The sequence below is a fragment of the Staurois parvus genome, unplaced genomic scaffold, assembly GCF_062004578.1.
Source record: "Staurois parvus isolate SC_StPar_1 unplaced genomic scaffold, SC_StPar_1.0 ptg000390l, whole genome shotgun sequence".
NCBI classification, from domain to species: Eukaryota; Metazoa; Chordata; class Amphibia; order Anura; family Ranidae; genus Staurois; species Staurois parvus.
The window spans coordinates 5,510,175-5,537,843 of NW_028318186.1; the positions used below are offsets into that span (position 1 = coordinate 5,510,175).

Consider the following 27,669-nt stretch of genomic DNA (forward strand, 5'->3'; position numbering starts at 1 on the left):
CTAAATGTGCTAAAGTTGTGGCAATTGACATAGCAAAACATGTAAGATTCAAACTGGAAGATAAGGTGATTGATCCTGAGGGCGATTCTTGTTTTTGAAGGGAAGATTACAGGAAATAGAGTGTACATTGGCAAATATCTATTGCCCCAATAGAAACCCGATGACCTATTTGAAAAGTATACTGAGAAGGTTGTTGGATTTTAAAATGGGCAAATTAATTGTGGCAGGAGACTTTAATTTTTGCATGGATCCTCAGATTGATAAGACGTTGCATGGGCAGATAAAGGAAGGTAGATGCTTGAAATCTATGTGAAAAGTGTTATAATCAATGTCAACTCTTGGATGTCTGGAAGGTGAAGCATCCCAGAGACAGAGACTATATGTTCTACTCTCTGGCACGTGCAACGTACTCTAGATTAGACTATATACTGCTAGAACATAGACTCATGGGGGTTTATTTACTAAAGCTGGAGAGTCCAAAATCAGACTCCCTTCTGCATAGAAACCATTCAGCTTCCAGGTTTCATTGCCAAAGCTTCATTGAACAAGCTGAGGTTAGAAGCTGATTGGTTTCTATGCAGAAGGGAGTCTGATTTTGGACTCTCCAGCTTTAGTAAATAAACCCCATGGAGTCGGAGGTCAAAACAAATATAGAAGTTACAACAATATCGGACCATGCACCTGTTACAATGTAATTATTATGCGGAAGAGAGCAGAATAAGAGAAACATGTTGAAACTAAATGACACACTCCTTCAGGATCATGAGATGGAACGAAGAATAAAAAAAGATATCGAATAATATTTTGAAAATATGAGACTGAAGGAGTTTCAACGGCCACGGTGTGGGAAGCACATAAGGCATAAATCAGGGGAATTTTGATAGGTAAAAAACAAGGAACGGAAAAAGAAAATTAATACACATCTAAGGGATCCATACGAACTACAACAGTTACATCAAAATAGAATAACACAAAAGCCACAGCAGAATATAATAAATATGAGAGAGGAATTATGTAATTTAATGGAGTAATAAACGAGGAGAACATTTAATATGATGGCAAGAGAGAGATATCAGTGGGGTAATAAACCTGGTAAATATTTAATTAGAGCATTGAGAAATAAGAAATCAAGGAATGTATTTAAAAAATATTATAGTAAATTATATGATGTTAACCCGAAACAGTTAAAAGTGGGGGAAGAAGTAAGAACTAGGAAGAGACAGATGTACTTGAAAGAGGCGGCACTACCGAGAGTGGAAGAGGAATGATTAATTTGTCTAGAACACACGGCACCCTCCCACTTCCACGTCCTGCCACAACCCCCTCAACTTAGTATCTGTCCCCCTGCTCCCTAAAACCACCCCCCCCCCCGTTTTCGGGCCACCACGACCTCTTTGTTTCCCGCTCCCTCAACATCCTAGTGATCACGGAAACCTGGATCCAAGCCACTGACTCCAACTCCCCTGCAGCACTCTCCTATGGAGGTCTCATCTGGACCCACTCACCCAAACCCAACGGTCGTAAAGGTGGTGGGGTCCTCCTGGACCCGTATCCCGCTTCCTTGATGACTTTTCCGCCTGGCTACCCTTCTTTCTCTCCTCCGAGCTACCCACCATCATCCTTGGGGATTTCAACATCCCTGTCAACATCGACAACCTGGCCACATCCCAAATCCTCCACTTAACCTCCTCTTTTGCACTCGCACAGCGCATACAATCCACCACCCACTCCGACTGGAATATCCTGCACCTTGTCTTCTCCCATCTCTGTGCTCCCCACAACCTCACAAACACCCCCTTCCCTCTCTCTAACCACAACCTTATTACCTTCTCTGTCTCCTCGTCCTCTAACGCCTACCCCTCTAAATGTCATACTACAACCTGAACCCTGCCCCCCTCCACTCTACAGCTGATCAACTTTACGACAGCATCCTTCCCCTGTACTGCCCCGACCTGACCATGACCGCCTATAACAACTTGCTGTCAACCACCCTTGACTCGCTAGCGCCTTTAACCACATGAAATATCAGACCCCGACCGCTCCATCCCTAGAAGACTGATCACACCAAAACTCTCAAATGACGCAGTCGTGCACTGGAGCGACTATGGCGCAAAACCAGATCTCAACTAGCATTCACCCGCTTTAAATGTGCCTTCCACACCTACGCCTCCTCCCTCCACGCTGCCAAACAAGCCTACTTCCTGACCCTCATCAAGACCCTCTTCTCCAATCCTCGCCAGCTCTTCTCCACCTTCTACCCTCTACTCTCTCCACCCCCACCTCCACCCAGCACCTCACTCACCGCCCTTGAGATTGCCAATCACTTCAAAAACAAGATTGCCGCAATTCGCAAGGACATCGCCGCTGCTCAAATTTCCTCCCCACCCATCCCCTCTCACACAGCAACCCCCTCATCACCCCTCTCCCTCGGCCTCACCACTGTTCAGACCTCCACCATACCTAACATTCCTCACACTGAAGCCCCCTCAGCACTCCACTCCTTTGACCTTACTACCATTGAGGAGGTCACCAAGGTCTTCTCTGAAGCCCGTCCCACCACCTGCCCACTCGACCCTGTCCCCTCACAAGTCCTACGACCTCCCTCCTTCTCCATCCTACGCTCCTTCACCCACATCTTTAATCTCTCCCTCTCTTCCGGCGCATTCCCCTCCCCTCTGAAGCACGCGCACATCGCCCCCATACTTAAAAAGCCCTCCCTGGACCCCACTGACTCGAACAACCTTATACCCATCTCCCTGCTGCCATTCACATCTAAACTCCTCGAGCACTTAGTCTACAATCTCCTAAGCTCCCACCTCAATGACAACAGCCTCCTCGATCCCCTACAGTCCATCTTCCATCCCCTACACTCCACCGAAACCGCCTTAATCAAACTCTCCAACGACCTGCTAACTGCCAAAGCTAACTGCCACTATTCAGTGCTCCTACTCCTCGACCTCTCCACGGCTTTCAACACAGTCGACCACCCCCTCCTCCTCAAAAAACTACACTCCCTTGGCATCTCCTGGCTCTCGTCCTACCTATCACAAAGCTCCTTCAGCGTTACCTATAACGCTACCACCTCCCCCTCACTCCCCCTCTCTGTTGAGGTCCCTCAAGGCTCTGTCCTCGGGCCCCTTCTTTTCTCCATCTACACCTCCTCCCTTGGCCAACTCATACACTCTCACGGCTTCAACTACCACCTTCGACATGCCGACGACATGCAAATCTATCTCTCGACCCCTCGCCTCACCCCCTCAGTCTCCGCCCGAATCACAAGCATACATATCAGATTTTTAACAATGAAAACCAGCGCAAACCCACATGATCAATTACATTACTCAGTTTAAAAAAAACATTAATGTGCTAATAAAGTAAATTATATATAAAATATATTGATATATAAAAATTGAAAATTATAAGTCCAGTGACAAAAAAGCAAAGTGACAAAAAATAAAAAAAATAAAAAAAAACCCCAGAAAATATATATATATATATATATATAATTACAGTCCCGTGACAAAATTAAATCAAATTAAATTATAATATATTTTCCATTTGATTCTTCCGTGTTACTGATCCCTTCACCATCCACCAGTGCAGAAATCAACATTAACCGCACTCACCAGATAATGGTGAGTCACACGCCTTTCAGGATTGTTAAGGGCTCCTGGACCCCCTTTACTTTGTCTGAGACCTCCAAGTGCTGTTTCCTCTTATGTCTAGGTACCTCTTCTGCTTACTCCTCTCACCGAATCCCCCAAAGGAAAATCAGGAAGAAGAAAAGACCATAGCGTGATACCGCAGTAACTTCTCCTCAAATTAATCTCTCCAGACCACTCACATTCTTTTGCGGGGTATAGCCCACTTTTTATTCAAAACAACAGCGATTCTCTTCAAGAATGATCCACTTTTCATGTACACCGATTATACAAGGACCCCACAGTTTAGTGTGCAGCAGGATGGCAGACCTCAGCTACAGACTCTTCTACTTAGGCTAAGATGGCCCCTTGGAACGCACCGCTCGGCGTGCGCTCCACTCACCGGAAATGACATCAGACGACGGACCAGGCAACCGGAAGTGCGTCAACGCGTTTCGCCCCACCCACAGGGCGTTATCAAGACGCTCATTACCACTTCCCAGCCGCTTATAAAGCTTTGGGAGATCCCTCCCACTAATTCCTCTGGCACAAAAACCTGGATACAAGCATGTCAATCACCGCCATCCATCTGCACACCCATGTGGGGTCCCTTTACATCAGAAACCATTACAAGAAATATATTGCTTAAAGGACACATTACTTCAAAAACATACTTTACTTAAAAAACATTCTTTAGATAAAAAATAATACTTTTAATCCTAAGTCTTCAACCCCACACACAAGGGAGAAGACCAATAAAAATAAATGCAAGTAAAAATAAATAAAAATAAAAATAAATATAAAAATAAAATAAAATAAAAATAAAAGTAAAAATAAAAATAAAAATAAAAATAAATAAAAATAAAAATAAAAATTTTTTATTAAAATAAAAAAATTTAAATAAAAATAGAAAAAAATATATAAAAAATAAATAAAAATAAAAATAAAATAAAAATAGAAATAAAAATAAAAATAAATATAAAAATAAAAATAAAAATAAAAATATAAAAATAAAAAGAAATAAAAATAAAAATAAAATAAATATAAATCAAAAATAAAATAAAAAAGAAATAAAATAACCTAATTAAAATAAAAACCTAATCATGAACACGCACTACGGACCTATAACTGGATATTACCAATTCGACAAGAAACAGTTTATATCAATATCTACATTCAACCCATTGGGATGCAATGTACCCATTTGATAAATCCACTTCGTTTCATTTTGGGACACATTTATTACCATATTACCTCCCCTCCATGGGGCTTCTACTCTATCTATCCCACAAAATTTCAACGATGCCGGATCTCTATTATGATATCTTCTAAAATGATATGATAAACTATGATGTTTGAATCCCTTCTTTATGTTCCTAATATGTTCTCCCAATCTGGTGGCAAGTTTCCTAGTTGTTCTCCCTATATACTGGAGCTTGCAGGGGCACTCCAGCAGATAGGTCACATGCGTACTATCACATGATATGAATTTATTGATCTTATGGGATCCTCCATTATAACAGGATTGAAAAACCTTTATTTGCTTCTTTTTATCCCCTTTCAGGGTTCTACAAACCAAACACCTCCCACATTTGAAAAAACCAGCCCTATCCAAGAAAGTAACCAATTTTTTAGGTACATCTGGAACATTTTTAACAAGTCTAGACCTTAAAGTAGTCGGTTTTCTATATATAAACAAGGGTTTACTAGGTAACACTTTCCCAAGCGTTTCATCCCTCATCAAAATAGACCAATATTTTTTAATTATGTTTTCAACTAATTTGTAATGCTTAGAATATCCTGTGATAAAAGCCACATCCCCCAACTTGTTTTTACTTGCTTTTTTCTTAAGAAGTTCATCTCTACTAATCTTTTTAACCTGTTCTAATGAAACAGCCAAATTTTCTTCTCTATATCCTTTCTCCCTAAACCTTTGCAATAACACCTCAGCCTGTTCCAAAAAAAACCTTCATCATCACAATTACGTTTGATCCTAATAAGCTGACTCTTAGGGATGGATTTGAGCCAATTTTTATGGTGACAACTAAAACTTGGGATATATCCATTCCTATCTACTTGCTTGAAATAAGTCTTAGTGTAGAACCTGTCATCGTTCTTGTAAATTGTCAGATCCAAAAAATCAACTGCCACCTCACTAATATTTTTAGTAAATGATATGTTATAAGAATTAATCCCCATTTCTTGGATAAACTCCTCCAGTGTCTCTCTTGTACCTCTCCAGATTATAAAGATGTCATCGATAAATCTTCTATACACCAGCAACTCTGTGGTTTGTTTCTTAAAAATAGCTTCATTTTCCCACCTACTCATAAACAAGTTAGCCACCGATGGTGCATACTTGGCCCCCATGGCCACGCCTCTTGCTTGCCTATAATATTTCCCAGAGTACCAAAAGTAGTTATGTGACATAGCTAAATTTAAACTATTAAGTAAAAATTCAGTTTGTTGTGGTTTTAAGCCTGCCTTAGCCTCCAAGGCCCATCTAACAGATCCTAATGCATCCGTATGCCTTATGTTAGTGTACAGGGAATTAACATCCACACTCGCCATCACACATTTCCCCTCTTCCCTTATTCCCTTAATCAGATTAATCAGATCACCACTATCCCTCAGGTACGCTGGAAACATTGGAACTAGAGGTTGTAGAAATTTATCCACATATTCACCCAGTCTACAAAACAATGAATCTATCCCACTAACAATGGGTCTCCCGGGGGGTTTATTAAGATCTTTGTGAATTTTTGGTAATTGGTAGATCACAGGTGTTATTGGAGCAGAGGGTACCAGATATTTAATCTCTTTTTTGTTAAGTATACCTTTTCTACCCCCTTCTTTAACATGTTTTACTAACAGACTCTTATATTTATTGATAGGGTTACCCCTTAACAACTCATATGTTTCAACATCATCTACCAATCTACTTAGTTCTGTATAGTAATCCACCTTGTTTAGTACCACCAGGCCACCACCCTTATCGGCTGGCCTTATAACAATATTTTTATTTTCCTCCAGTCTTTTTATACCAATTTCTAAATCTTGTTTCTTTCTCATAAAGGGAATGGCTAAATCCTCCAGATCATGTTCCACCATTTTTTTAAACGTTTCTACACAACAATTATTAGAGATTTTCGGATTAAACACCGATTTATTCCTCAACTGCGTATGCAGAAAATAATCATCTCCTTTTACACTATTATACCCAAAATTAGTTTTATTCGCCCAATACTTCTTTAAATTTATTTTCCTTACAAACTTATGTATATCAATATAAGTTTCCAGTTTATTCAGTTTTTTGTCCGGTGCGTATTTCAATCCTAATGCTAAAACTTTTAACTCTTCTTCATTTAAAACAGAATCACTCAAATTGAAGATCCCTTGATTTAAGTTGACCTCTTTCTTTTTCCTTGTCCCCCCTCTGCATCCCCTCCTTTTGGCCAGTAGGGTTCTTGTTGGTTCATAGGAGGTCTCCACCCTCCTCCTCCCTTCCTCGGTGGATAAAAAGGTCCACCTCTTCCCCTCATCTGAAAAGACCCTCTTCCTCCTCCCCCTCTCCATGGGGGTCCCCCATACCCCCCCTCTGAAAATCCTCCCTCATTGGAGGGTAACCATATTCCTGAGGTGCTAGGTTGCCCCAATTGTTAAATGGCTCAAACCTATTATATACTGGCACATTATATTTTGGTGTCCCATTTTGTCCCTTGTTTTTTATGGGGGATTTTCTTGTATCCTGAGGGGATTTATTTTTATTTTTGACCATAGGTGATTTCCCTGTCGTCCTCTCATTTCCTGTTCCTGGTGAGGAGCTCCTAGATTCACTATTAATACTTGTAACATCTTCCTGCCATTTATAAACATTATTATTTTTATAATCCTGCATATCCCGATAGTATTTCTTAATTTTCTTTTTCTGTGTATCTTCATCCACTTTTTTAACATATTCCTGAATTTGTTTAACCTTATCTCCAAACTCACTGGAATTATTGAAAGGTGTCATTTTATCTTTTAATTAAAAGAATTAAAAGATAAAATGACACCTTTCAATAATTCCAGTGAGTTTGGAGATAAGGTTAAACAAATTCAGGAATATGTTAAAAAAGTGGATGAAGATACACAGAAAAAGAAAATTAAGAAATACTATCGGGATATGCAGGATTATAAAAATAATAATGTTTATAAATGGCAGGAAGATGTTACAAGTATTAATAGTGAATCGAGGAGCTCCTCACCAGGAACAGGAAATGAGAGGACGACAGGGAAATCACCTATGGTCAAAAATAAAAATAAATCCCCTCAGGATACAAGAAAATCCCCCATAAAAAACAAGGGACAAAATGGGACACCAAAATATAATGTGCCAGTATATAATAGGTTTGAGCCATTTAACAATTGGGGCAACCTAGCACCTCAGGAATATGGTTACCCTCCAATGAGGGAGGATTTTCAGAGGGGGGGGGGTATGGGGGACCCCCATGGAGAGGGGGAGGAGGAAGAGGGTCTTTTCAGATGAGGGGAAGAGGTGGACCTTTTTATCCACCGAGGAGGGGAGGAGGAGGGTGGAGACCTCCTATGAACCAACAAGAACCCTACTGGCCAAAAGGAGGGGATGCAGAGGGGGGACAAGGAAAAAGAAAGAGGTCAACTTAAATCAAGGGATCTTCAATTTGAGTGATTCTGTTTTAAATGAAGAAGAGTTAAAAGTTTTAGCATTAGGATTGAAATACGCACCGGACAAAAAACTGAATAAACTGGAAACTTATATTGATATACATAAGTTTGTAAGGAAAATAAATTTAAAGAAGTATTGGGCGAATAAAACTAATTTTGGGTATAATAGTGTAAAAGGAGATGATTATTTTCTGCATACGCAGTTGAGGAATAAATCGGTGTTTAATCCGAAAATCTCTAATAATTGTTGTGTAGAAACGTTTAAAAAAATGGTGGAACATGATCTGGAGGATTTAGCCATTCCCTTTATGAGAAAGAAACAAGATTTAGAAATTGGTATAAAAAGACTGGAGGAAAATAAAAATATTGTTATAAGGCCAGCCGATAAGGGTGGTGGCCTGGTGGTACTAAACAAGGTGGATTACTATACAGAACTAAGTAGATTGGTAGATGATGTTGAAACATATGAGTTGTTAAGGGGTAACCCTATCAATAAATATAAGAGTCTGTTAGTAAAACATGTTAAAGAAGGGGGTAGAAAAGGTATACTTAACAAAAAAGAGATTAAATATCTGGTACCCTCTGCTCCAATAACACCTGTGATCTACCAATTACCAAAAATTCACAAAGATCTTAATAAACCCCCCGGGAGACCCATCGTTAGTGGGATAGATTCATTGTTTTGTAGACTGGGTGAATATGTGGATACATTTCTACAACCTCTAGTTCCAATGTTTCCAGCGTACCTGAGGGATAGTGGTGATCTGATTAATCTGATTAAGGGAATAAGGGAAGAGGGGAAATGTGTGATGGCGAGTGTGGATGTTAATTCCCTGTACACTAACATAAGGCATACGGATGCATTAGGATCTGTTAGATGGGCCTTGGAGGCTAAGGCAGGCTTAAAACCACAACAAACTGAATTTTTACTTAATAGTTTAAATTTAGCTATGTCACATAACTACTTTTGGTACTCTGGGAAATATTATAGGCAAGCAAGAGGCGTGGCCATGGGGGCCAAGTATGCACCATCGGTGGCTAACTTGTTCATGAGTAGGTGGGAAAATGAAGCTATTTTTAAGAAACAAACCACAGAGTTGCTGGTGTATAGAAGATTTATCGATGACATCTTTATAATCTGGAGAGGTACAAGAGAGACACTGGAGGAGTTTATCCAAGAAATGGGGATTAATTCTTATAACATATCATTTACTAAAAATATTAGTGAGGTGGCAGTTGATTTTTTGGATCTGACAATTTACAAGAAAGATGACAGGTTCTACACTAAGACTTATTTCAAGCAAGTAGATAGGAATGGATATATCCCAAGTTTTAGTTGTCACCATAAAAATTGGCTCAAATCCATCCCTAAGAGTCAGCTTATTAGGATCAAACGTAATTGTGATGATGAAGGTTTTTTTTGGAACAGGCTGAGGTGTTATTGCAAAGGTTTAGGGAGAAAGGATATAGAGAAGAAAATTTGGCTGTTTCATTAGAACAGGTTAAAAAGATTAGTAGAGATGAACTTCTTAAGAAAAAAGCAAGTAAAAACAAGTTGGGGGATGTGGCTTTTATCACAGGATATTCTAAGCATTACAAATTAGTTGAAAACATAATTAAAAAATATTGGTCTATTTTGATGAGGGATGAAACGCTTGGGAAAGTGTTACCTAGTAAACCCTTGTTTATATATAGAAAACCGACTACTTTAAGGTCTAGACTTGTTAAAAATGTTCCAGATGTACCTAAAAAATTGGTTACTTTCTTGGATAGGGCTGGTTTTTTCAAATGTGGGAGGTGTTTGGTTTGTAGAACCCTGAAAGGGGATAAAAAGAAGCAAATAAAGGTTTTTCAATCCTGTTATAAAGGAGGATCCCATAAGATCAATAAATTCATATCATGTGATAGTACGCATGTGACCTATCTGCTGGAGTGCCCCTGCAAGCTCCAGTATATAGGGAGAACAACTAGGAAACTTGCCACCAGATTGGGAGAACATATTAGGAACATAAAGAAGGGATTCAAACATCATAGTTTATCATATCATTTTAGAAGATATCATAATAGAGATCCGGCATCATTGAAATTTTGTGGGATAGATAGAGTAGAAGCCCCATGGAGGGGAGGTAATATGGTAATAAATGTGTCCCAAAATGAAACGAAGTGGATTTATCAAATGGGTACATTGCATCCCAATGGGTTGAATGTAGATATTGATATAAACTGTTTCTTGTCGAATTGGTAATATCCAGTTATAGGTCCGTAGTGCGTGTTCATGATTAGGTTTTTATTTTAATTAGGTTATTTTATTTCTTTTTTATTTTATTTTTGATTTATATTTATTTTATGTTTATTTTTATTTCTTTTTATTTTTATATTTTTATTTTTATTTTTATTTTTATTTTTATATTTATTTTTATTTCTATTTTTATTTTATTTTTATTTATTTTTTATATATTTTTTTCTATTTTTATTTAAATTTTTTTATTTTAATAAATTTTTTTATTTTTATTTTTATTTATTTTTATTTTTACTTTTATTTTTATTTTTATTTTTATTTTATTTTATTTTTATATTTATTTTTATTTTTATTTTTATTTATTTTTACTTGCATTTATTTTTATTGGTCTTCTCCCTTGTGTGTGGGGTTGAAGACTTAGGATTAAAAGTATTATTTTTTATCTAAAGAATGTTTTTTAAGTAAAGTATGTTTTTGAAGTAATGTGTCCTTTAAGCAATATATTTCTTGTAATGGTTTCTGATGTAAAGGGACCCCACATGGGTGTGCAGATGGATGGCGGTGATTGACATGCTTGTATCCAGGTTTTTGTGCCAGAGGAATTAGTGGGAGGGATCTCCCAAAGCTTTATAAGCGGCTGGGAAGTGGTAATGAGCGTCTTGATAACGCCCTGTGGGTGGGGCGAAACGCGTTGACGCACTTCCGGTTGCCTGGTCCGTCGTCTGACGTCATTTCCGGTGAGTGGAGCGCACGCCGAGCGGTGCGTTCCAAGGGGCCATCTTAGCCTAAGTAGAAGAGTCTGTAGCTGAGGTCTGCCATCCTGCTGCACACTAAACTGTGGGGTCCTTGTATAATCGGTGTACATGAAAAGTGGATCATTCTTGAAGAGAATCGCTGTTGTTTTGAATAAAAAGTGGGCTATACCCCGCAAAAGAATGTGAGTGGTCTGGAGAGATTAATTTGAGGAGAAGTTACTGCGGTATCACGCTATGGTCTTTTCTTCTTCCTGATTTTCCTTTGGGGGATTCGGTGAGAGGAGTAAGCAGAAGAGGTACCTAGACATAAGAGGAAACAGCACTTGGAGGTCTCAGACAAAGTAAAGGGGGTCCAGGAGCCCTTAACAATCCTGAAAGGCGTGTGACTCACCATTATCTGGTGAGTGCGGTTAATGTTGATTTCTGCACTGGTGGATGGTGAAGGGATCAGTAACACGGAAGAATCAAATGGAAAATATATTATAATTTAATTTGATTTAATTTTGTCACGGGACTGTAATTATATATATATATATATATATATTTTCTGGGGTTTTTTTTTTATTTTTTTGATTTTTTGTCACTTTGCTTTTTTGTCACTGGACTTATAATTTTCAATTTTTATATATCAATATATTTTATATATAATTTACTTTATTAGCACATTAATGTTTTTTTTAAACTGAGTAATGTAATTGATCATGTGGGTTTGCGCTGGTTTTCATTGTTAAAAGTTTTTGGTCCTTTGTACCTGTGCACAGCAGCATCCCACGGGGATTTGTATGGTAAATAGGAAGTCCTGAGCGCTGAGGTTTTGTTTTTATACATATCAGATTGGATGTCACTCCACTTCCTTAAACTGCACCTCTCCAAAACCGAGCTCCTAGTCTTCCCAAGCCCGCACACCACCCCCCACTGACTACTCCATCACGTCCAACAATGCCACCATCAGGCCCGCCCGCAGGCCAGAGTACTTGGTGTCATTCTGGATTCCAATCTATCCTTCCAGCCCCAAATCCAATCACTAACAAACTCATGCAGACTCCACCTCCGCAACATTGCCAAAATACGCACATTCCTAACCCCAGAAACCACTAAGCAGCTCATCCACTCCCTCATCATATCACGACTCAATTATTGCAACTCCCTCCTCAATGGCCTGCCTCACCACAGGCTATCCTGAATACGACAGCCAGACTCATCCACCTTACCAACCGCTCCGTTTCCTCCACCCCCCTCTGCCAATCCCTCCACTGGCTTCCGATTGCCCAACAAATCAAATTCAAAATCCTAACACTGACGTACAAAGCTGTCCATCATACTGCTCCAAACTACATCACCTACCTAATATCCAAGTACCACCCTACACGCACTCTCCGCTCCTCTCAAGACCTCCTTCTCTCTAGTTCCTTAGTCTTCTCCTCCCATGCCCACCTCCCGGACTTCTCCAGGGCGTCACCCATACTCTGGAACTCCCTACCCCAGTCCATCAGACTATCACCTACTCTCCTCTCCTTTAGGCGTACCCTGAAAACCCACCTTTTAAGGGAAGCCTACCCCACCCCCTGCTAATTCTCAACCTCCTCCACTCTTCCTACCACTCCATCCCCCACAGCTATTTCATCCTGTACCACTATCCCCTCCCTCCTAGATTGTAAGCTCCAAAGAGCAGGGCCCTCGAACCCCTCATGTATCGCATTGTATTGTTATTGTACTGTCGCGTGTTCTGTCTTCCATTGTAATGTACAGCGCTGAGCGAACTGTTGGCGCTCTATAAATACTGTATAATAATAATAGAAAAAACAATAACGTAGGAGGAAATTCAGGTGGCACTAAAGAGTACAGTGATGGGAAAGAGCCTGGGGCCAGATGGGTATACTGTGAGATATTACAACAAATTTAAAGAACAATTCCCTAAGCTGAGTTTATACATGAATGCATTAAGAGAGGGGATGGAAATGAGGGAGGAGTCATTGCAAGATTATATTACAATGATCCAGAAAGAGGGAAAAGATTGAACTCAATGCACTAGTTATAGGCCCATCTCACTGTTAAATACAGATATCAAATTAGGTGCAAAGGTCATGGCAAATTGGTTGAAAGACCTAATGCTTGACTGGATTCACGTAGATCAGGAGGGTTTGCCCCCGTGAGGGAGGGAAGAGATAATGGGCTGAGATCATTATTCCTCATACAAAAAGGTAAAAAGTAAAAATCCCCTGTCCTGATATTATCAGTAGATGCAGAGAAAGCTTTTGATAAAGTGGATTGGGATTTGATGTTAGATACATTGGAATTTCTGGGAATTGGTCCCAAAATGAGAGAGTGTATAGGAAAGCTATGTAGTCGACCCTCAGCAGCGGTAAAGGTCAACAGCTCATTGTTAGAGTTTTTCAGGATGTATAATGGGACAAGATAGGGGTTGTTTGTTTTGTCTCTGGAACCCCTTTTATCAACGATAAGGAATAGTATAGACGTGAGGGGGATACAGATAGGGGGGATAGAACACAAAGTGCGTATGGTGATGATATGCTATTCTATGTGGCTAATCCTGGGGTTGACATTATCTAACAATAAAAACAATGAAATGCTATGGAGAGCTGTCAAATTTAAAAATGAATCTGGTAAAATCGGAAATTTTAAATGTTAGTGTCTCGATAACTGAAAAGAAAGCTCTTTATAGAGAATTCCCTTTTTCATGGAGGGAAAGAGAACTAAAATATTTAGGAATAAAATTGACTTCCTCCCCAAAGAACTTAAATAAAATAAATGATATCCCACTATTAAACGAGACTAAGGAGGAATTGAGTTTATCAGTAGGACCCCTATCCTGGATAGGATGAATAAAATTGGTAAAAATGGTAATCAAAAGAAAAGAAAAGCGCCGGATGAAAAATGCAAAATACAAAATTAATTACCTAAACGCAGCAAACCTGAACCCTTAATATAGGTGAATAGCGCAAAATTAAATAGGAATGCTCTGTAAATCACTAGATATGCACATATAACAAAAAGTCCATATATAAATTGCAAAAAAGTCACTTTAAATTTGGTGAAGAAAATATACTGTATATATACAGTTGTGACCAAAATTATTCAACCCCCACTGAAATTGAGTGTTTTGGCCAGTTTGACATTGCTTTTGATCATTCAGTCATCTTGCTTACATTTACATTAAAGAGGCACTTGTAGGTCAGACAAATATAACATAACAGTTATAATGAAATAACCACAAATGTCTTTTCTGTGCTCACAGCATTATCAGTTTTATTCAACCCCCAAGTGACATTCAATCTTAGTACTTAGTACAGCATCCTTTTACAGTTATAACAGCTTTTAAACGTGAAGCATAGCTTGACACAAGTGTCTTGCAGCGATCTACGGGTATCTTCGCCCATTCTTCATGGGCAAAGGCCTCCAGTTCAGTCACATTCTTAGGCTTGCGCACTGCAACTGCTTTCTTTAAGTCCCACCAGAGGTTCTCAATCGGATTTAAGTCTGGTGACTGCGATGGCCACTCCAAAATGTTCCAGCCTTTCCTCTGCAACCATGCTCTAGTGGACTTGGAGGTATGCTTGGGATCATTGTCCTGTTGAAAGGTCCAACGTCTCCCAAGCCTCAGGTGTGTGACGGACTGCATCACGTTTCCATCCAATATCTCCTGGTACTGAAGAGAATTCATGGTACCTTGCACACGCTGAAGCTTCCCTGTACCTGCAGAAGCAAAACAGCCCCAAAGCATGATTGACCCTCCACCATGCTTCACAGTAGGCAAGGTGTTCTTTTCATCATAGGCCTTGTTCTTCCTCCTCCAAACATAGCGTTGATCCATGGGCCCAAACAGTTCTAATTTTGTTTCATCAGTCCACAGAACACTATCCCACAACTTTTGTGGTTTGTCCACATGGCTTTTGGCATACTGCAGTCGACTCTTCTTATTCTTTGGAGACAGCAAGGGGGTACGCCTGGGAGTTCTGGCACGGAGGCCTTCATTACGCAGTGTGCGTCTTATTGTCTGGGCTGAAACTTCTGTACCCACATCTGACAAATCTTTTCTCAGTTCCTCAGCAGTCACACGGGGACTTCTCTCCACTCTACGCTTCAGGTAGCGCACAGCAGTCGAAGTCAGCATCTTCTTTCTGCCACGACCAGGTAGCGTTTCAACAGTGCCCTTTGCCTTGAATTTGCGAATGATGCTTCCTAAGGTGTCTCTTGGTATGTTTAACATCTTTGCAATCTTCTTATAGCCATTGCCCTTCCTGTGAAGAGAAATCACCTCTTCTCTTGTCTTCCTGGACCATTCTCTTGCCTTCACCATGTTTGTAACCACACCAGTAAATGTCTAGAAGGAGCTGAGTATCACAGTCATTTTAAAGCTGCCTAATTGGTGCTTATTATGCTTGATTGCTGCTCGGTGACATCCACAGGTGTTTTCAATACCTGATGGAAAGCACCTGTATGAACCTCTGTTCTTCAGAGTGGTAGTCTTTAAGGGGTTGAATAATTGTGGCAATGAAGAAACCACATAAGAACCATTTACTACTGTATTACATAAACAATTGATGTCATTTTAGTTGCATTTGGGTAGTTACAACGTCCTTGTAGGATTTGATTCTGAATACAATTCCAAATGTACACTATAGTCCCTAAACCCCTTTACAGCATTGGGGGTTGAATAATTTTGGTCACAACTGTATAATCGTGCTCATAATCCACCACCAGAAGAAATAAATAAACTCACCAGAGGTTATTGCTGAATAATTAAAACCAGCAAAAGCGCTATTGCTCTGGGAGCGATGGTAATAAATGAATCCAGATATTCAAAGCAGTACTCTGTAAAGGAATGGAATATCCAAGCTTGGAAGCAATACTCTGCAGCAGCAACATCAAGCCAGCATCTAGGAACCTTTAATTAAACGTCTCCTCCATTCATGATCATGGAACCACACTCGGGAATAAAGAAAGGGAATGATGGTGCAGCGTGTTTTAAAACATCACATTTATTCAAAAGTAGGTAAAACACTCACAAATAAGGTGTCACGCCGACACCAGCATGATGAGCAGTCAGCAATACCATCAGATTGCCAGTAGCGTGCACACCCCGCTTACCGCTGATACCTTGGCTACTACCAGGGAGCGTCCTGACGTCACGAACATCCAGACTCTTCCCTACGCGTTTCGTCACAAATGCCGTCCTCGCTGAGCCGCTCCGTGAGGGCGTCATTTGTGACGAAACGCGTAAGGGTGGAACCTGGATGTTCGTGACGTCAGGACGCTCCCTGGTAGTAGCCGAGGTATCTGCGGTAAGCGGGGTGTGCACGCTACTGGCAATCTGATGGTATTGCTGGCTGCTCATCATGCTGGTGTCGGCGTGACACCTTATTTGTGAGTGTTTTACCTACTTTTGAATAAATGTGATGTTTTAAAACACGCTGCACCATCATTCTCTTTCTTTATTCCCGAGTGTGGTTCCATGATCATGAATGGAGGAGACGTTTAATTAAAGGTTCCTAGATGCTGGCTTGATGTTGCTGCTGCAGAGTATTGCTTCCAAGCTTGGATATTCCATTCCTTTACAGAGTACTGCTTTGAATATCTGGATTCATTTATTACCATCGCTCCCAGAGCAATAGCGCTTTTGCTGGTTTTAATTAATCAGCAATAACCTCTGGTGAGTTTATTTATTTCTTCTGGTGGTGGATTATGAGCATGATTATATATATATATTTTCTTCACCAAATTTAAAGTGACTTTTTTTTCAATTTATATATGGACTTTTTGTTATATGTGCATATTTAGTGATTTACAGCGCATTCCTATTCTATTTTGCACTATTCACCTTTAAAAATGGTAATCGTCCTGAAAATACTGTATAAATTTCATGTTACCTATACAGCTCCTGGGAACCTATTTTAATGTAATTAAAAAAATTATACCGAAGTTTATCTGGAGGAATAAAAGACCGAGAATAAGTTATGAAGTATTATGTAGAGATAAGGAGAATGGGAGGTTAAATGTGCCTGATTTTAAGAGATATTATCACTCAGTACTATTGTCGCATATCTGTGATTGGACACGCAACGCACCAGGGAAGAGTTGCGTGAATATAGAAAACACCTAAAGTGGGACACAGTTGAATAAGATGGTATGGTTTCCGCACCAGCACCGTAACTTGGCAGAGAAGCCGAGCACTCATACACAAAATATAATTAGGGTTGGGATATAATTTACAAACAAATGAGGTGGGAGTTTAATTCCATGCTGATGCCATTGGTGGCCTCAGATTTTTTCTTGCCAGGGAAAGAAAATATCTCAGCTAAATGGATAAGAAAAGGGGATATACAGTTAAAAGATGTAATGAGGGGAGAAGAAATATGCTCCTTTCAGAAGCTCAAAAATAAGAAGGAGTTGTTTCTTAAGCTAGATGAATGGCAATATTTTCAATTAAAACACTTTATCACAATGCTCCCTAAGCCCCCTAAGGACAGTGGTGGATTTTAACCCATTTGAACAATTGTTTAGTATAAGTAGGGTATGGAAACATGGTACTTCCTGAATATATAAAATAATTACTGTAAAAATAGAAATGACTACCCCCCCCCCCCCCCGTATATGGTAAAATGGGAAATGGAATTGGGAATGGCATTCGTTGAGCAGCAGAGAAAGACAATATTTAGATTGGCACATGGGGCTTTTGATATGAAAGTAATGGAAATTAATTACAAATGTTTAGCTAGGTGGTAAATCACACTGAGTGTGGCACATAAGCAACGTGTAGACAAATCACTCCTGTGTTGGAAGGGATGTGAGATTAAGGGCACAATGGCACATTATTGGTGGGAATGTCCTAAAATACAGAAGTATGGGGGGAAATAATTCACCAAATATAGGAGATTACCAAGGTCAATATCCCGAGAGATCCAGGTACATGTTTATTTCATAAAACAGAGACCACAGTATAAAAATATAAAAATTTGATGATATTACATCTTATAAATGAGGCAAAGGGACTTATACGTAAATTTTGGCAGGAACAGGAGGTGCCGAAAATAAAGGACTGGATAAGCAGGGTGGATTATGTGTATAAGATGGAGGAGCTCCACCATATGGAGGAGGATAAAATGAAGAGATTTTGAGAAAGGTGGGAAAAATGGGATGTGTATAGAAGATTAAATAATGGAAGAGATAGAGAAAGAGGAGGAAATTGAGAAGGAAAAGGAGATAGGTGGGAAAGGAAGAAGGAGAAGGGAGTCCCAAGAGTATTTTGAAATGAAGAGGAATGGAGAACTTGAGGTAGATAAGGGTGGATGGGGGAGGAGGGTTGGGAAAGGGGGAGGATCCAGTAGGGGAATTGTTTAAATGAAATTGTTTTTGTATTCGAATAATATAATAACTTATTGATGTTAAGCTGAAATATTGAAAATTAATAAAACATTTTTTGAAAAAAGTCGATTGGTCATGATGGAATTCTGACAACTGCTCCTGGTGGATCAAAAAATATACAGTCTGTATTTTATGTAATAATAAAATGCTGTATACTGTACAGTTTGTTTGTTTTTTAAATTAAAGTCTAGTTTGTAATTACTTTCCTCCAGGGAACCACTATTCTTCCATTGCTGTCTTCTGTATTGAAAGACAAAGCTTACTTTGCAAAGCCTGATGAGTTTTACCCAGAACATTTTCTCGATGCTGATGGGAATTTCAAGAAGAATGAGGCATTTTTACCTTTCTCAGCAGGTAATTTAAAACAGGGTTTAAAACTGAACTATAGACTGAATCTGTAAAGAGAAAATAAATCTGCTACTCCTAATCTGTTTTTAAAATGTGCAGTCTTTGGAGCAGCCAACTTCATTTTGGCTTCTCTACCCAGTGAGTCAGTAGAGTAACTATACAGGGCAGAAGTTCAGAATTTTTAAAAATGTTTTCCACTTCACTGCCTGCATGCTTGTTCCAATTTAGTTACTTGCTAGGTAGTGAAACAAAGACAGGCCTAACACCTGGAAAACCCAGCACCTTGTTGAGCATCTGTTTAAATAAGCATGGCCATCCAACCTATGGCACCTACCTGAGCATATTCCTCAGTTAGCCATCCTTTAAGACGTGTTCTGGTATAGTTTCACCTTGCCTATGATAGCACATAGAGCTGCCACATGCTCTCATTTCACTTGGAATACCAATGGCATGTGAAAATTTACAACATATCTAAAAGTAGACTTGTCACAAACACATAAAGACAGATTACCTTCAGTAAAAACTACAATGTACACATTGAGCTAGGTCCCACTCTTTTTAATGAAGCTCCCTATTGGTCAGGCTGGCTGGCCATCACAGTAAAGGACCAATAGGAAGGCTTCAGAAGTGGGTGAGATGGCATGGTGCAAGCTCAATTTTACACTAAAAGTAAAAGTTTTTATGAGACCTGAGCTGCCATTACAGTATATTGCAGGGGTGGCTAACCTGTGGCTCTCCAGCTGTTGTGGAACTACATTTCCCATGAGGCATTGCAAAGATGGGAAGTTACTGACTTGCAGAGGCATGATGGAACTTGTAGTCCTGCAGCAGCTGGAGAGCCGCAGGTTGGCCACCCCTGGTATATTGTATTTACGCATATTGTGTCCAGTATGAAGTTTATACATTCTAAAACCTGGGTTGATCAGAAATTCCTTCAATAAATCTTATCTATTTTTTTTCTCAGGTAAGAGAAGTTGTGCTGGGGAAAGTCTGGCCAAAATGGAACTGTTCATTTTCTTTACCACATTGCTGCAAAAGTTCATCTTCCAGGCTCCACCTGGGGCTGTGGTGGACCTCAGTTCTGCACTGGGATCTATAAATGCTCCTTTTCCTCAGGAAATCTGTGCTATACCTCGAAACTAAGATAATCTGATATCATGATAGCATTCTTCATGCACACAACAGGAAATACAGCATTATCTTTATAACAAATTGTTTAAACTATCCTTTTTTTAGTACAAAACAATGCTATTTATGCAGATATTGCTGTGCATTACCAGTACTGATCTTTAGAAAAAATGACTGTGGGTTTAATTAATGGATTTGCTTCTGACTGTTGTCACACTATGGCATCCCAGAAGCCTGGTAACCACCGTGTCTCGAAAATACCAGCAGCTACCTAACTTTTTTGATTGGCTGAAAAGTCACACAGAAAATGGAAAAAGAACAGTATAAGACAGAAAGCTAAACAGTACACTTTAGCAAAAATTTTAGTTCATGGATTCCTTTTCCAGCTACTTAAGGCAGACTTTATACCATAATTTGGTATTTTCCTTACTCTCCTCTCCCTCTTCCAAAATCACCTATAAAATTTTGGTTTCACATTTTGTACATATCTGTTTTTCATTATGAGGATATTCTTGTGATAACAGCAGTCTCACTGTCCCCCCACTGCTACCAATATGTGATGATAGCATTCTCAGCCTCACCCTGCACAGTGATTTTCCAGCACATGGCTGAACAATCCATGGCCAGCAGATTGAGATTCATCGTCACTGGAGTTGGTTAACACATAATGTAACAAAAACATTCACCATGTCCAATATTTTCTGTACCAGTTCTGATTTTTTAAAATTGTCTGTGATACACGCTATCATGCCAAATAGGGATATGACAGAAGTTAAAATATTTTAACATTCTTCGAAGAGCAAGAATTCTCTAAGTTTTGGGTGAGAGCATTTAGAGAAAGAGCTCACTGATTTTTAGATATCATTTAATGAAGAGATGAGAAAATAGGTACAAGAACAACATTTACTGAAAAAAATCATTAAAGAATAGTTGGACAACAGTAAAATAAATGGGAACAAACACAGAAAGTACTACAGTTAACACAACTTTTGATGGATTTGTAGATCTGGCAGAGTAGAGTTCAATGAAGTTAGTCTGATCTGGTGTATCACTAACCTTCAGTGATGACTCCTAGCATTTTTGCATAGTTTTGATGGGAAACTGCAAGCTCCAACTGCCAAGTGCTGAAGCTTTTTGTGGACCTTCTAACGTGGTGTCACTTAGCCAACCCTCACTTAATCAAAAGAGCTTAGAGTTGTGAAATATGGGCTTAAGTGGATTTCCTTTACTTAATTTGGGGTTGCTCTGTCATATATAACTAGAGATGAGCGAAGAAATGAAAAATTCGATTCGACTGATTCGGCGAATTCGTGGACAATATTCGATTCGAGTCGAATAAATTCGCTGTGAATTTAACTTAAAAAAGGGTGTTTCTAGGCTTCAGAGAGACTTAATATTAGTGCAGAACACTGTACCTTTAATTTAAATGCCCTTGGAGTCTGCTGGGGAAGAGAAATAATACTGTCTGTCAGTATGACATGCAGATGAGTGCCGTCGATCTTAGAATCACTGCACACTTCACTCCTTTGGCCAGTCACGGGGCCAAAACCAGTGTTTGGAGCCACAGTGTGGCGGTGGAGGCAGCAGCAATGGGAGGCCATACAGCAACCTATGACAAAATGGAAACCAGCAGGAGCGTGAGGAGACCTGAAAGTGGCACATGGCAGAGTGGGAGCAATGGGAGGCGGTACAGGGACCCAGGTCACACTGTGGGCCCAGCAGCAGCGTGACCAGGCGGTACGGGGGCCCATGGCCGATATGGGGCTTGGTGGCACCTATGGAAGGCCTGTAATCTGCCAGCAACCTATGACAAAATGGACAACCGCAGGAGTGTGAGGAGATTTCAAAGTGGCACATGGCAGAGTGGAAGCAATGGGAGGCCGTACAGGGACCCAGGTCACACTGTGGGCTCAGCAGCAGCGTGACCAGGAGGTACGGGGGCCCATGGTCGATATGGGGCCTGGCGGCACCTATGGAAGGCCGCTAATCTGCCAGCAACCTATGACAAAATGGAAAACCGCAGGAGTGTAAGGAGACCTCAAAGTGGCACATGGCAGAGTGGAAGCAATGGGAGGCCGTACAGGGACCCAGGTCACACTGTGGGACCAGCAGCAGCGTGACCAGGAGGTACGGGGGCCCATGGCCGATATGGGGCCTGGCGGCACCTATGGAAGGCCGCTAATCTGCCAGCAACCTATGACAAAATGGAAAACCGCAGGAGTGTAAGGAGACCTCAAAGTGGCACATGGCAGAGTGGAAGCAATGGGAGGCCGTACAGGGACCCAGGTCACACTGTGGGACCAGCAGCAGCGTGACCAGGAGGTACGGGGGCCCATGGCCGATATGGGGCCTGGCGTAACCTATGGAAGGCCGCTAATCTGCCAGCACCCTATGACAAAATGGAACCCTGGGCTGGGGCAGGCAGAACCGCCGTATCTTTATCACGTTTTTCACAGGCCACCGAATGGCGACGCTGCATATGCTGACGCAACGCTGTAGTCCCAGCATGGGCCCCCTGGCCACGCTTGACTTTCTGGCCACATAGTCGACATACGGCTACGTTTACTTCCTCGGGCGGCTTGACGAAAACTTGCCACACCGCCGAGTAGGAAACTTTGCACCCGCTACTCCTCACTGGCTGACTGCTACTTCCTCCGTGCACACCGGCACCACTACTGGCTGTGGTGGTAGGCTGCAGTGGAGCTGCTGCTCTACTCCGTGGCCGTTTGCCTCCACTGACACAGCTGCGACCCTGCTGCCTCCTGGCAGCAGCAAGGGGAGGCCGTACAGGGACCCAGGTCACACTGTGGGCCCAGCAGCAGCGTGACCAGGCGGTACGGGGGCCCATGGCCGATATGGGGCCTGGCGGCACCTATGGGAGGCCGCTAATCTGCCAGCAACCTATGACAAAATGGACAACCGCAGGAGTGTGAGGAGATTTCAAAGAGGTACATGGCAGAGTGGAAGCAATGGGAGGCCGTACAGGGACCCAGGTCACACTGTGGGACCAGCATCAGCGTGAACAGGCGGTACGGGGGCCCATGGCCGATTTGACCTCATTCATCCCATAGTCCTGCCGACTCACGAATAGCGTGGCCTCCTCAAAGGGCCTGAGCAAGCGCAGGTGTCACACATGAGCTGACAATGGCTGACATCTAAGTTACACAGGGAGTACCTTTATCCGCTTTTAACATCAGGAAATCTGTGATGGCCTTTAGCTGTTCGTAAAGGCGGTCTAACATATGTAGGGTTGAATTACACCTTGTTGCAACGTCACAGCATGAGGAGTCGGTACGGGGGCCCATGGCAGATTACATGTCTGGCAGCAGCAATGGGAGGCCCGTAATCTGCCAGCACCCTATGTCAAAAAATTCAACACACCAGCAGTGTGTGAGGAGACCTGAAAGTGGCACATGGCAGAGTGTGGCGATGGAGACAGCAGCAATGGGAGGCCGTACAGGGACCCATGAGAGACTCTGGACCTAGCAGCAGCATGAGGAGGCGGTATATAGGGGCCTATGGCAGATTAGGGGCCTGGCAGCAGCTATGGGAGGCCCGTAATCTGCCAGCACCCTATGTCAAAAAATTAAACACACCAGCAGTGTGAGGAGACCTGAAAGTGGCACATGGCAGAGTGTGGCGATGGAGACAGCAGCAATGGGAGGCCGTACAGGGACCCATGAGAGACTCTGGACCTAGCAGCAGCATGAGGAGGCGGTATATAGGGGCCTATGGCAGATTAGGGGCCTGGCAGCAGCTATGGGAGGCCCGTAATCTGCCTGCACCCTATGTCAAAAAATTTAACACACCAGCAGTGTGAAGAGACCTGAAAGTGGCACATGGCAGCAGAGTGTGGCGATGGAGACAGCAGCAATGGGAGGCCGTACAGGGACCCATGAGAGACTCTGGACTTGGCAGCAGCATGAGGAGGCGGTATATAGGGGCCCATGGCAGATTAGGGGCCTGGCAGCAGCTATGTGAGGCCCGTTATCTTGCAGCACCCTATGTCAAAAAATTAAACACACCAGCAGTGTGAAGAGACCTGAAAGTGGCACATGGCAGCAGAGTGTGGCGATGGAGACAGCAGCAATGGGAGGCCGTACAGGGACCCATGAGAGACTCTAGACTTGGCAGCAGCATGAGGAGGCGGTATATAGGGGCCCATGGCAGATTAGGGGCCTGGCAGCAGCTATGTGAGGCCCGTAATCTGCCTGCACCCTATGTCAAAAAATTTAACACACCAGCAGTGTGAAGAGACCTGAAAGTGGCACATGGCAGCAGAGTGTGGCGATGGAGACAGCAGCAATGGGAGGCCGTACAGGGACCCATGAGAGACTCTAGACTTGGCAGCAGCATGAGGAGGCGGTATATAGGGGCCCATGGCAGATTAGGGGCCTGGCAGCAGCTATGTGAGGCCCGTAATCTGCCTGCACCCTATGTCAAAAAATTTAACACACCAGCAGTGTGAAGAGACCTGAAAGTGGCACATGGCAGCAGAGTGTGGCGATGGAGACAGCAGCAATGGGAGGCCGTACAGGGACCCATGAGAGACTCTAGACTTGGCAGCAGCATGAGGAGGCGGTATATAGGGGCCCATGGCAGATTAGGGGCCTGGCAGCAGCTATGTGAGGCCCGTAATCTGCCTGCACCCTATGTCAAAAAATTTAACACACCAGCAGTGTGAAGAGACCTGAAAGTGGCACATGGCAGCAGAGTGTGGCGATGGAGACAGCAGCAATGGGAGGCCGTACAGGGACCCATGAGAGACTCTAGACTTGGCAGCAGCATGAGGAGGCGGTATATAGGGGCCCATGGCAGATTAGGGGCCTGGCAGCAGCTATGTGAGGCCCGTAATCTGCCTGCACCCTATGTCAAAAAATTAAACACACCAGCAGTGTGAAGAGACCTGAAAGTGGCACATGGCAGCAGAGTGTGGCGATGGAGACAGCAGCAATGGGAGGCCGTACAGGGACCCATGAGAGACTCTAGACTTGGCAGCAGCATGAGGAGGCGGTATATAGGGGCCCATGGCAGATTAGGGGCCTGGCAGCAGCTATGTGAGGCCCGTAATCTGCCTGCACCCTATGTCAAAAAATTTAACACACCAGCAGTGTGAAGAGACCTGAAAGTGGCACATGGCAGCAGAGTGTGGCGATGGAGACAGCAGCAATGGGAGGCCGTACAGGGACCCATGAGAGACTCTAGACTTGGCAGCAGCATGAGGAGGCGGTATATAGGGGCCCATGGCAGATTAGGGGCCTGGCAGCAGCTATGTGAGGCCCGTAATCTGCCTGCACCCTATGTCAAAAAATTTAACACACCAGCAGTGTGAAGAGACCTGAAAGTGGCACATGGCAGCAGAGTGTGGCGATGGAGACAGCAGCAATGGGAGGCCGTACAGGGACCCATGAGAGACTCTAGACTTGGCAGCAGCATGAGGAGGCGGTATATAGGGGCCCATGGCAGATTAGGGGCCTGGCAGCAGCTATGTGAGGCCCGTAATCTGCCTGCACCCTATGTCAAAAAATTTAACACACCAGCAGTGTGAAGAGACCTGAAAGTGGCACATGGCAGCAGAGTGTGGCGATGGAGACAGCAGCAATGGGAGGCCGTACAGGGACCCATGAGAGACTCTAGACTTGGCAGCAGCATGAGGAGGCGGTATATAGGGGCCCATGGCAGATTAGGGGCCTGGCAGCAGCTATGTGAGGCCCGTAATCTGCCTGCACCCTATGTCAAAAAATTTAACACACCAGCAGTGTGAAGAGACCTGAAAGTGGCACATGGCAGCAGAGTGTGGCGATGGAGACAGCAGCAATGGGAGGCCGTACAGGGACCCATGAGAGACTCTAGACTTGGCAGCAGCATGAGGAGGCGGTATATAGGGGCCCATGGCAGATTAGGGGCCTGGCAGCAGCTATGTGAGGCCCGTAATCTGCCTGCACCCTATGTCAAAAAATTTAACACACCAGCAGTGTGAAGAGACCTGAAAGTGGCACATGGCAGCAGAGTGTGGCGATGGAGACAGCAGCAATGGGAGGCCGTACAGGGACCCATGAGAGACTCTAGACTTGGCAGCAGCATGAGGAGGCGGTATATAGGGGCCCATGGCAGATTAGGGGCCTGGCAGCAGCTATGTGAGGCCCGTAATCTGCCTGCACCCTATGTCAAAAAATTTAACACACCAGCAGTGTGAAGAGACCTGAAAGTGGCACATGGCAGCAGAGTGTGGCGATGGAGACAGCAGCAATGGGAGGCCGTACAGGGACCCATGAGAGACTCTAGACTTGGCAGCAGCATGAGGAGGCGGTATATAGGGGCCCATGGCAGATTAGGGGCCTGGCAGCAGCTATGTGAGGCCCGTAATCTGCCTGCACCCTATGTCAAAAAATTTAACACACCAGCAGTGTGAAGAGACCTGAAAGTGGCACATGGCAGCAGAGTGTGGCGATGGAGACAGCAGCAATGGGAGGCCGTACAGGGACCCATGAGAGACTCTGGACTTGGCAGCAGCATGAGGAGGCGGTATATAGGGGCCCATGGCAGATTAGGGGCCTGGCAGCAGCTATGTGAGGCCCGTTATCTTGCAGCACCCTATGTCAAAAAATTAAACACACCAGCAGTGTGAAGAGACCTGAAAGTGGCACATGGCAGCAGAGTGTGGCGATGGAGACAGCAGCAATGGGAGGCCGTACAGGGACCCATGAGAGACTCTGGACTTGGCAGCAGCATGAGGAGGCGGTATATAGGGGCCCATGGCAGATTAGGGGCCTGGCAGCAGCTATGTGAGGCCCGTTATCTTGCAGCACCCTATGTCAAAAAATTAAACACACCAGCAGTGTGAAGAGACCTGAAAGTGGCACATGGTAGCAGAGTGTGGCGATGGAGACAGCAGCAATGGGAGGCCGTACAGGGACCCATGAGAGACTCTAAGCTTGGCAGCAGCATGAGGAGGCGGTATATAGGGGCCCATGGCAGATTAGGGGCCTGGCAGCAGCTATGTGAGGCCCGTAATCTGCCTGCACCCTATGTCAAAAAATTTAACACACCAGCAGTGTGAAGAGACCTGAAAGTGGCACATGGCAGCAGAGTGTGGCGATGGAGACAGCAGCAATGGGAGGCCGTACAGGGACCCATGAGAGACTCTAGACTTGGCAGCAGCATGAGGAGGCGGTATATAGGGGCCCATGGCAGATTAGGGGCCTGGCAGCAGCTATGTGAGGCCCGTTATCTTGCAGCACCCTATGTCAAAAAATTAAACACACCAGCAGTGTGAAGAGACCTGAAAGTGGCACATGGCAGCAGAGTGTGGCGATGGAGACAGCAGCAATGGGAGGCCGTACAGGGACCCATGAGAGACTCTAGACTTGGCAGCAGCATGAGGAGGCGGTATATAGGGGCCCATGGCAGATTAGGGGCCTGGCAGCAGCTATGTGAGGCCCGTAATCTGCCTGCACCCTATGTCAAAAAATTTAACACACCAGCAGTG

The 27,669-nt window shown here is 43.0% G+C and overlaps 1 protein-coding gene across 1 annotated transcript in view; it reads left to right on the forward strand.

The window, feature by feature from the left end:
- Positions 1-20,665, forward strand: part of LOC149455641 (cytochrome P450 2C29-like) — a 78,608-nt gene extending 57,943 nt beyond the window's left edge. The window contains exons 9-10 of the mRNA XM_089686031.1: positions 18,917-19,058; positions 20,017-20,665. Of these exons, the coding sequence (XP_089542157.1) occupies positions 18,917-19,058; positions 20,017-20,195 (321 nt within the window). The 3' untranslated portion in view covers positions 20,196-20,665. The remainder of the gene's footprint in view (positions 1-18,916; positions 19,059-20,016) is intronic.
- Positions 20,666-27,669: the final 7,004 nt, after the last annotated feature.